This window comes from Maniola jurtina, chromosome 13 (assembly GCF_905333055.1).
Source record: "Maniola jurtina chromosome 13, ilManJurt1.1, whole genome shotgun sequence".
Taxonomy (NCBI): Eukaryota; Metazoa; Arthropoda; class Insecta; order Lepidoptera; family Nymphalidae; genus Maniola; species Maniola jurtina.
This window is the reverse complement of record NC_060041.1, coordinates 11188060-11200225: the sequence shown is the minus strand read 5'-3', so window position 1 is coordinate 11200225 and position 12166 is coordinate 11188060. Positions and strand designations below refer to the sequence as shown.

Sequence of the window (12166 nt, the reverse complement as noted above, 5' to 3'; positions counted from 1 at the left end):
TTTGTAATAAAGTTGACGAAGCAAAAGTAGAACTGTTCAAAGTGTTACACATTACAATCGTATACCAGTCATGGTAGGACAGTCCTCAACGGAACAGTCTCATATTGTTATTTAGGATATATGATAGATTGCATATGTCGCAGGACAGTAGTAGTAGGAAGCTATTTTCAATAGACTACATGAACACTGCTTAATGTCTTCCAGTGAATCCTCAGAAAGGGACCCGTAATTGGCTAAACATCTAATTGAAATAAATATCACAACAGTTGATGAATTGACAATTAAAACGTAATCGTTTCATTCGAATCGGATAGTAATTGCATACAAAAGATAGTTCACAATAATATAAAATGCTAAGTAACTAATGGATATGGTTATAGGTTGATGGACAACCCTGGTCCTAAATGAATACATATAGTTCAAAGTTAATGGACAACCCTGGTCCTAAATGAAAATAAAAGGGTCATTCAAAAATATTTTCCTGTTGGAAATAAATGACAATAACATTAAAGTTTTGTTAAATTTAATAAATGTAACACCAAATGAAAGAGAAGAACTAGATTTTTATCAATGGAAAATAACCATTTTTAAATGGCAATCACTAACTTTAAATTCGCTTAATCTGGAGCTAAAATTTCAATCATCAAAATTAACTTTGCAGTAACGGATCGTAAATTTTGCTTTCCAGATAGCTTCATAAGAAAAAGTCAGTGAGGATTAAACCTGGACTCCTCGGTGGCCAATTAACGTCGTCTCGATTACGCTCTTACTGTAGAATTCGAGTCAGTTGACAGGGTTATCGGGATTTATTTCCTGTACGGCAACAGCTTTATTAGAACGCAAGTGTAATGCCTTTAATAATCGGCAGAACTGTGATTTATTCAAATTTAGAGTTTTTGGGACCAAACGCATTATAGTCTTATATTAGCTGAGACAGATGGACATATAGTAGACGGTTTTCCCCGTTCTTGAAGTTCTTATGCAACCCTGTTTTTTGGCCGGCATTGTGTTCCCAGTCCCCTCTTGTGGACCCAATTGAATTTGCACTTAGAACATTATTTTTACCAACATTAAATTAAAATATTTTATTGAGACGCCCAGTAAAGATATATATATTTAAATCCTGATCCTTGTAAAAAGAAAAAACCTGTAGACCTTTCCTCACCCTCTGTTACCTGCGTATGACAGACTACAGACAAAACAGAAACGAAAATATTTCTGAATCACCCTTTAAGGGACAGCCCTGGTCCTAGAATAAAATATGCTGGGACAACCCTGGTCCAATATTTATTTCAAGGACAACAATGGTCCATGATTACGTAAATACTTAAAATAGAATTTGTTTATTTAAATTATTAATTATATTTATAGAAAGTTAGAAATTATTAGTGATACAATAACGTAAATCTGCCATGTTTTGTTGCTTGTCGCTCGAGGTCGACGACCCAATTTGGATGGCCGACTGTTAGCAACACTGGCTAAAATACTGTTTATTATCAGCAATACTGACCAAATTACTATTTTTATATAACTTTTGTGTAATGAAACAAGTGTAGCCACGTCAATACACCTTATTAAATATGTTATTATACCTTTGTCAATATACGTTTCATGACAAGACGTATATTGACAAAGGCAATTATTATTGTCCGGAAGTAGTTGGAGTTTTCTTCGAGAGTCGGGCCAGCCCGCTCAGTCAGTGTATTTTTGTACTCCAATCGAGAAAGTGTGAAGTGGAATATTGTCAAGTGTTAAAGTGTTAAAGTGGCAAATTGTAAAGACAAGTGGTAAAGTATAAGAAATACAGCATTAATTATGAGTAAGTTATGTTTTATTTCACTACTATTAATAATAATAAAATTAAAATCCTGAGATCACAAAATGTAGGTATCTGTTGGCGCGATCTGAGTTAGCGCCAACACTTGGTGTTTAGTATCAGATTATATATTCTATGGTATCAGTCTCACTTGACAATGATAAAATTATTCTTATGATAACTAGTTAAATTCTTATCAACTCTTGATTTATGATTTTTAACCGACTTCCAAAAAAGGAGGAGGTTCTCAATTCGTCGGGATATTTTTTTTTTATTTTTTTTATTTTTTTTTATTTTTTATGTATGTTCCCCGATTACTCAAAGACCCCTGGACCGATTTGAAAATTTTTTTTTTGTTTGAAAGGGTATACTGTGCAGGTGGTCCCATATAAATTTGGTGAAGATCTGATGAATATCTTCGGAGATGGAGAACAGAACTCCTCAATGTATAAGAGCAAATTGCTCGCGATCACTGTAATAGCTTAGTAAACAGTAGGGTTTTAACTGGGCATAGCATATTATAGTACAGTGGGGCCACTAAAAATTGTGAAATAAAAATTTTTCAAAAGAAAAATAAAACCGACTTCAAAAACCAAAAACACTAAAAAGTAGAAAATAATTTTTGTTTAGCTACACATGTAATGTACCTAGGTATGAAGTCGGGCGAGCTTCACTCTTGGATTGCTAATTTTGTTTTAATATGCTCGCTCGACTTCATACCTAGGTACATTACATGTGTAGCTAAACAAAAATTATTTTCTACTTTTTAGTGTTTTTGGTTTTTGAAGTCGGTTTTATTTTTCTTTTGAAAATTTTTTTTAAGTAAAATAGTTATTTACTTAGTTACTTAGGTATGTGCTTACTATTGATGATAAACTTAGCGTGATCTAAGAATAAAAAATAATAACTGAATGATTAAATTCGTAATTATTTATGACCATGATGAAGTAGTTGTTTTCAATGTTGGCGAAAAACACTTTTTGGTTTATTTAAGCGATATCAAACTGACAAGTTGACGCGGCGTTCTTCCTTTACGTAGTAGATATATTATATAGTAATTACAAAAAATAAGGCTGTCTAAAATAATTTTTTAACGTTTGAACATCACTCACTAAAACATCTACAATAATAGGATAGCGAAATCACCTGCTTCTAAATTGTTAATATCATCCCCTTTATATGTAGGTAGTTAGGTATTAAGGTATAGCATAGACGCCTGCTTGTCTCTAACAAAGCTAAACCTTGAGAAGTGCTTCAAGGACTTAAATACAATGTATGATCATATAATACGGCAAGGACGCTCATCTCGCCTTTATAATGCCTTTGAACGTGTGAAGGATAACCGGGTTATGTTGGATCCAGTCCAGTTTAATTTGATATCTAAATCCACTCTATTATAATATATAATATAATGCTCAAACGCTAAAAAAAGAGGTTTTATGTTTATAGGCAGATCGTTGAATTTCTCGGCGTGTAAATTGTAACTGCATACATTACAAAAACAAACAAAAAAAATATATACTCGTACATAAAATACTATATTGAAGAGATCTGTGAGCTTTTTAAATTGAAATGAAAACTCTGAATTGCTTATACTTACTGATTTTCTTTATATGGTAAGTACAAAAGTACCTATTTATTAATCCAGATTACTGAATTTTACCTGAACAGTTTTCAGGTAAAATTCAGTAATCTGGATCCCGGTATTGGAAGCCTACTGAAGACCAATGATCTGATAGACTACTGATACCTGGGCATATTTTTACTGGGTTGTAAATTTCGATTATTATTATTTCTTTTTTTACGGTCTACCAATATAGGAACATTATGAACCTAGTCTTAGGTAAAAGAACATAATGGTTTATTTTTACAGGTTTTCAATACAAAAACCGTCACTATGCCAGGTTTATTCCTCGGTTGAACGGCATTAGTGAAATCGGCACAGACTGTATGCTCAAATAAGGCCAAAATCACTTCTAAAAATATACTTGCAAAAAAACAGCTGGGCCTCGACTCTCAAGGTCGGGTAAACACTTGACACTACAAAATTGCGACCGGGCGTCCTTGGTGCGAAAGATGCGGGACAGTGACATCATTATTCATTACTTACTATGTACTTATTATCAATTAAAACATTGATTTAAGAATCGGAAATCGAATCTAAAATCTTAAACAGTAGGTACCTCCCTACTAGTAGTGGAGTTAAGCAGCATCATCATATTATACTACCTCCGATATAACTTCCGATTAAAATTTATCGGCATCGAAATTTAAATCGAAGGTGTAAAATTAATCGGAAGTTCCAACCTTTTGGAGTCCGAATCGAACCTCCGTAACATCTCTACTGCAAATGTTCATGGGAGGCGGTAGTTATTCAAGAGACCTGCCTGCTTGTTGCTATTTATTAAAAAAACTTCTATGAAATCAATCATCGTAATCATCATCATCATTCAGTTTCTTAGTTCTCTCTACGTTTATACGGATTTTGTCTGAAAGAAGATCAGATTACGCGTTTTCTCTAGTACACCTATACCTACTCTATCTTTTCCTAGATGTATATATAGGTTGAGTTCCCGTACCCGCCTTCTAAAGCTTGTGACAATTTCAGAACAGATCATATCGTGATTTGGTTATTTGGTATAGGATCGGCATATTCATATCGCAGTTGCAGAGAATTTAGCGCTTGCAAATTAACAACATGTGCCGGTATTGCATGGTAGGCCTAATCTCTATAATTATCTCTTTACAAAGACAGATGTGGGTTATGTGCCCACCTAAAATTTGTGAACTTGTCCTTATACTCAAGGTGTAGGATGTTTGAATAGTGAGGATAACCTTGCACCTCTATTTGCACCTAATCTACGTGTTATAGTTTTCATGTAACCTTCGAGGCCCTGTGTTATCTAACCTTTACTTGCCTTCTTAATTTAAACGAGTCACACTTAACTTTTCGAAATAGCTTGTTTGTTTTCTTATCTAGGAATTCAAATATCTGATGATATATATCTTTGTGAAAGACAAAATGAAATTCGCATATCAAGAAAATGTTTTTTTTTTTTTTTAACTGATACTATAGACATGCGCTTGACAAAAAACACACCTGATGGAAAGTGATGATGTGGTCTAAAATGGGATATAATATGAATGCTTTGTATCTGTATAAAAACCATCGAATAAAGCTTTCTCTACTATAATAAACACTAATAATAAGTTACTGAATACTTGTAATAACGTGCTGTTTCTTTTGTTCACAGATCAAGTTAGAAACCGTCCTCGGGATAACAGTGAGCAATAATGCCGCACTAGACTGCAATCCCAACACGGAACTGGTGGCTTATCCTGCAGGGTAAGGAATTTCATTAGATTCTTAATTAAAGATATACTTACTCAGGTTACATCGCGATCAGAGGCTTTTAAGTTTTCAAGTTAACAAACGGGACATCGGCTTAGTAAAAGTTAAAACTGTCATGTAACATGTCACAATATGGACGTCTTGCATTGACTATTCGTAATTTACTGTCACATTTAATTAAAAATACTCGTGAAAACTTGTAACATAACAGGTAAAATCGTTATCATTTATAAAAAACAACAGTACCTGAGTGAAAGCTCAGGATTTTTCAGAATTAGCCATTTTGATTTTACTGACCGTATAAACCTTCAATTAAGAGTTTTGTATGGCTGATTGTGGATGTTAAATGCTTAATACTATCATTATACCTGCAATCGTGCAAATAAATTATTTGTATTTGTAAAAACTTGCACTAATGTCTTATTGCCCTTTAATTTAAAAGATGGTTTTAGTTTATAGGTACGGTAACCGTGCTTCTAAGATTAAAATTGTTATCTCCGTTATATAGCAGTTAAAGGTCACTGGGCCAATGCTAGGCCTCCCAGATTTTATTGCGATGTTTATTTCTAAGCAGCGAATATGTTAGATGATTTCCAAGACTCTTCTAAAAAAAAATTGAGTTTCTGGAATTGAGGAATATGTAGGCATGTCAATCATTTCGCAAGCTGTTTGTAGATATTTATGTGATTCTTTTTATAAAATGTAATATCACGAGTCGAGTATACAGCTTATTACAGTTTCCTCTAGATAGCGCTTTGCGATTGCGGACGTACTTTAGGAAATTGCTTCTCCTTCTATAGGTACAACTTTATTACTAGGAATGGTGTACAGACAGGCATAGGGTTGCTACTTGCATTTCTTCATGTGCCTTTCCATTATTGAAGGTCGTTAGAGTGACACAAAATAATATAATAAAACACAAGTGTAAATTAAAAATTTATAACACCTCCGACTAGTGAAGGTTACAGTAACTCGAAAAGAGCTGATAACTTTCAAACGGCTGAACCGATTTTCTTGGATAATAGCTAAGAACACTCTCGATCAAGCCACTAGTTTAGGAGCTACGATGCCACAGACAGATACACAGATACACACGTCAAACTATAACACCCCTCTTTTTGGGTCGGGGGTTAAATATGTTTAAAACAATGTAAATTTTTATAATACAATAAAATACATCGTTAAACATATATTTGACAAGTTTTTTTAGAAAGATTTTTAAAGTAATTAGGTAGGATTAAATTCTATTGAAACGAATCCGCGGAACAACCTAGTAAGGCACTTATAATATTAAAGTGAGTTGTATAAAGCTGTTGACCTACGTACTTGTTGTGGCCGACTTTCAAAAAGAGGCTAACAAACATTAGTTCGAACTTGCGGAATAATTGTGCTTTTACTTGACTATTTGATTTTACATTAAATCTTATGTTATTAAAATTTTTGGCTTACTATTGAACTCAAATAATAATCGTGTAGGATTTAATCTATTCTTCTTCTTCTTCGTTGTAACACTCATGGCAGAGCATATTTTACCCACAAGTCATCTGGTATACGGCGCATTATTTGTCCAGTTCCATTGAATCATGGTCATGAATTCTATATCGTAATTATTATGAGGCGAAGTTGCCCTACTCATTGGCAGGTATCCTTGTAAGGAGCAAGCGTGGAAACAGTCGAAAGACTTACAAGCCCTCGGAAGAGCCGAAAGAGAAATTAAAGCCGAGGACCGAACAGAGTGGAGGGCTATAAGTTACCAGTGTTACGAAGACACTTAATTGCAGACACGACCTTTGGGCTTCTGTTATGAAGAATACAACTAAGAATACTAAACGTCAAATGTCTAGTATTTGGATTGGTTATGAGGGTACGACAAGATATTGCAAAGGAGTTTGTATCATCTTCCTTTTTTATGTCCGCTCTGTCCCTGACCGTTCAGCTATTGAGTCTTCAATTTACAAACAATATTCTTAATGTTAATCAAAATAATTGTTTCTAATGTAATGTTAATCAAAATAATTGTTTCTAATGCTGTTCACGTTTTCTCCTGGGTTAGCATAAAGTTTAGGGCACGGATGTGATTGTGACGCTGTATTGCATCATTATTATGCAATGCATGGTCATCGACCGCATTTGACCACCTAAGTGACCTAACGTCTTGACAGTAAGATACGCCATACATAGGGCACGAAAAGATTTTATATTATGACAACAATTGCGTGATTTGTAGTTTTAAAGAATGACTTCAGTTTAAGCGCCTTTGTCAGAGTGAACTAGTGTGAGTGTAACGGTATAATCCTGAATCGACGATATTAGGATAGGATAAATCTATGGAGCGTACTTTAGCTTTGCTCAGACTTTACTTAAGAATTAAAACGAGACAGATTTATGTCAAAGAGTCTCGTCTCGTTTTAACTGTGTCTTAAGTCTGGGCAAAGTCAAAGTAATCTCAACCTAAGAGCAGTGACGGATTAAGACTACTTGATGCCCTAAGCAATCCATGCCTGTGGGCCCCCCTATCCGTATGTTAACTAGAATCGGTCTTTAATTAAACCTTTACCGCCTAAAAACATTAGTTTTTTGTAAAATAAGATGATGAGAAGTAACGTACTTTAGAAGTGGAGTAGGTGCGACAACAATAAAAACCAAAGCATAATTATTTATTTATTTATTGAAATGCGCCTTGCGGCTTTCGGGGACATTCGAATTGTCGGGCAGCGAGTGGGCAAGCGGGAGTGGGGTTATGATTCTAGATCGGACTCTATGTCAACTTAAAACGCGCGAATTTTCTAATTAGTCCTAGAAAAGTTTCTACTCTCACGTGACGTGAGAGTGAGACGTGAATGCCCTAAGGACAGATTTTTTTGTGCTTCTTCTGGTGCCCCCTCAGACGTGATGCCCTAGGCAATTGCTTAATTTGATTAAGGGTTAATCCGTCACTGCCTAAGAGCCCCATCACATAGCTGATGCCCAAACTTCGTTTCGGTGGAATTTCTGAAATGAATCTTTTTCAGAAGGGATGAACAATTTAAAATAAAAAGTTCAAACGAATGAACTTGATAATTGAACGATCGGTTTTTTGAACCTTGTTCTACCGGTTCGACTTTCCGCCGGTTCTGAATGCTAAAGCTATTCATTACATTAGGGGCATCTCGGCGCATCGCTAAAAAATTCATCAGCCCTCGCTTTTATTGGGTAATTGGAATACCCGGCACGCTTGAGCTGGCTTATCCAGTTAATGGAAGCATCCACTAATAACATACTCGTACCTACCTGCATGTACAAGGCACGAAACAAAATAGTATCTTAATACTAAGTACGTTTATGGCGCGAACAAATTGTTTTAGGGATCCTTAATTATTAATGCAATAGTCCATATGCAGAGATTTATGAATTAAATATGTTATGAGTTATGTGACTCTGTTAATCTCATTTTTATTATTCTTTAAACGGTCTTGGAGTGGACGTTAGGTCACCATCACGTCAATCCGGATTTAAAATCTTTTGAAAGCTAAGCGGTCCCCTTTTAAACCAGGGTTCATACTTACACGAAGACGAGGAGTCAATGAACAGAGATAGAATAATTTTATTTTTTAATGTTTACCTGGCTGTACTCTATGGATGTAATAAGGAAAACGTATTTCCTGCCAAGTCTGTGCCATATTTTATTATTTAAACGCACAACAGCAGCCTTAAAAATTCAAGCACTTCATTATTTCACCCCCGGCCACGTTACGAACCCCACGAGTGTTTTCGGAGTATTTAATGATGGACTGGCAGGGGTTGGATAGTTTAGACTTTTAGAGTAATTGAGTAGGTACATACAGACAGGCGGGTGTGGCCGGGGGCGCGGTGGACGCGCCCTTAAATCAATAGGTAGCCGACTTAATAGTAAAGCTTTATTTCAAGATAGGTAGGTCCTTGTATCTATGATGTGCCATACACGTATGGTATACGGAGGACCCTCCACTTTATTCTACGCGCTAAGTAAATTACTACTAAGATTTACCACGACGTTTTGTAATTATTTAGTGCTATTTTACTTAAGAACCGAAGTAAAAAATAGATTATTGTTACTAAGGGCCGCTGCTAGAGCTGAGAGTAAATTTGATATTTTGGCAGGTTTTTAGTCATTACGCCTAAATCATTCCTCGAGTAAACGTTACTCGACGTTGGTGAAATAGGCACTAAGTAATTTAAAATTAAACTATAAACATTGGGTTAAAAAATAAAAATAAATTCTGCTCTGTGGAGTAAGATCGTGTTTGTTAGTTTTAAGTGCATGCCCTAAAAATAATTATTGTTATAATATTTTACGATATCAGCATCAGCATGCTGATGATTTAGAGGTCTATCTACTAGATACATATAGTCCTCTCTAAGAGCTCATCACTAAAATACAGGTCTTCTGCCTAGGTTTTCCAGCCACTTGCTTTGATTCCTTAAACTTGAAAATACACCGTCATCATCATCATCATCATCATCGCCAACCGATTGACGTGCACTGTTGGACATGGTCTTGTGTCGGCCTGAATCCAGTCACTCTTTGCGACTCCTTTGATGATGTCTATCCACCAAATATGTATTGGCAGATCTACCAACGCTCCGTTCTGGAAAAATACCACAGTCTAAAAATTTTGGAGCATTTGTAGCTTGTATATCAATAAAATATGAGTTTCTCCATAATAACTGAGTAAACAATGTCAACAAAACGTCATAATAACGAGCACACAATACGACTTGGCTCAGTTTAACGACCCCAGCGACTTCCTCTTCCGTAAAATTGTCCAGTGTTTCACGGCGTGCAGGGATCAACTGTAAACTATGCGGTTTGAGAGGCCGTTCCATGATTACGACTAGTACGAGAACTCAAAATGAAATAAACAAGAAGAACAGAAAAAAGAGCTTCTAAAAAATCTAAAAAAAAGAGGTTCTTTAATCGATCTGTATGTAGTACCAAAGTATGTATATGCCGGTTCGCGATTATCTGCCTCGCTTTTAGCTTGACTAACTTTTAGCGGACCAATAAATTCCTGAAAGGCCGGCAACGCATCGGCGGTTCCTCCGGAGCTGCAAATGTTCATGGGCGGCTCTAATCACTTAACATCAGGTGACCCGCTTGCTCGTTTGTTCGCTATTTTTCATTAAAATATTAGTTTGTCGAAAAAGTACTTAATCATATTTTAATATCAAGGTACCATATACCACCACAGTCCACACACGTCCCATGGCGCGAGATTATGCAATACATACAAAGTGGTTAACCGTCCGCAAGTATGTGAATATTTACATGAACTTACCATGGTTTAGGTTATGGTCTAGTGTGGTGTTAGTAATAAGAGGAGCGAGTTTATTTTAACCAACATAAAAGAGGCAGAAGTTCTTAATTCGATGCCTGTTTTACCTGACTGCTCGACAGCAATGTTTACGGGAATCGAAATATAAATAACATTATCTTTCACGCCTCTCTGGGTATGAATGTGGGATTCTGTGAGAGGTTATAATCCCTTGAAACATCCCAACAACGACGGCTGGATAAATTTTATTCAATGGAGTGTTTATCTGTTCATCTAAAGTCTAAACCTTGCGATGGTTTTGGCTAGGTTTTGTTTTTATAAAACCATAATGGCGGCCATAAAATCCAAAATGGCGGTACAAATGAAAAATATTGCATATCATATTAAGTGGAATATCCCTGAATAGGTCTTTCAAAAACAAGATGATATTTCTAAGACTATTTTACAAAAAGTCGTATGTTTATTACACGGCTGGAATTGTGTTCATCGGATCTCTACATATTTCTTGTTCATTTAATAAACCTTCTGACCCGCTTCACAATATACAATCCTTATATATAGTATATTTTTTTTTTAAAGTCTTCATTTTCATTATCAAAGCATCAACAAAGGGGTTGTGATAGTGTTGTTGTGTTGTGTTTTTATTTTTTTGAATTCTGAGTTAGAGAGCTGGGTCACTAATGCGACCATGTGGCTCTCGTAAGATAATGTTTTTCAAAAATTTGATTCTCTTTACTATCGCTATTTCTTATGCTATCTCCGCTTTTACATCCGCTCTGGTCATTAATGTGAACTGCGCATATTACAGGACAGCCTTATTTGTATGTATGCCGAATGTGTGGCCTTTCTCACGGACGGATGCCATCGTGTCTGTTGCTGGAACCACGAATACTTTTAATGACCGTTTATTAGAGTTAGGCGCGCTAGGTCTGGGTTGAAATAATTCACAAGGACATTTTGCAAAGATATTATAAAACTCCAGATAGATCTCATACATTCGTATTTTATTTTTTAAATTAAAGGCAAATTCGTTCGTACGGTTTAGTGACACCATATTAAATTATTAGTCCTCCCAATATAGGTACAAGCACATTATTTGTGCTAATTTGGTGGTTGTATAGAATTCCTAAACTTAGTTGGGTACAATGTTTGATTAACCTTAAAAACACTTCTGAGGTATCAAGTAGCTTTAAGATCAATTAACTAAATATACTTCATTTAATTTGTAGATGTACGGTGGTCCTCTACAACTCGCGCAAGAACCGGCAGACTCACGTGCTCAACGCGTCAAGGAAGAGCGTCACATGTGTTGCTTTTTCCCCGGACGGCCGGTACTTGGCCACTGGGGAGTGCGGCCATGCGCCCGCCGTACGCGTTTGGGACCTTCAGGTGAGCTATGTGAAACGAGACAGTGTGCAGTGCCTTTTTATCTGTATGCAATGTACTTACGATACTCGACGAAGCAAGCTTTATATTATACAGCTCTATCTGCGTAGCTAGGCGAGACTTTAAAGAATATTCAAATGCTTTCAGGCGCAGTTTTGAGCCTTCTGCTAACCTTCACTCACAACTTCAAAGGTCGCTAAAAAAATAAGATTTAAGAAAGATTCGTTATGTTACCAAAATTAGGTAGTTTTTATTTGTTTATGAAGTTAACGGGAGATAATATCAAGAATATAATATATAATAGAGATAATATCAAAG

The 12166-nt window shown here is 35.7% G+C and overlaps 1 protein-coding gene across 14 annotated transcripts in view; it reads left to right on the top strand.

Moving 5' to 3' along the window:
- LOC123871043 (mitogen-activated protein kinase-binding protein 1) overlaps positions 1-12166 on the top strand; it is a 117228-nt gene that overhangs the window by 70461 nt on the left and 34601 nt on the right. For all 14 annotated transcript variants that reach the window (XM_045914601.1, XM_045914604.1, XM_045914603.1 and 11 more), the window contains 2 exons: positions 5071-5162; positions 11692-11851. In XM_045914601.1, the coding sequence (XP_045770557.1) occupies positions 5071-5162; positions 11692-11851 (252 nt within the window). The remainder of the gene's footprint in view (positions 1-5070; positions 5163-11691; positions 11852-12166) is intronic.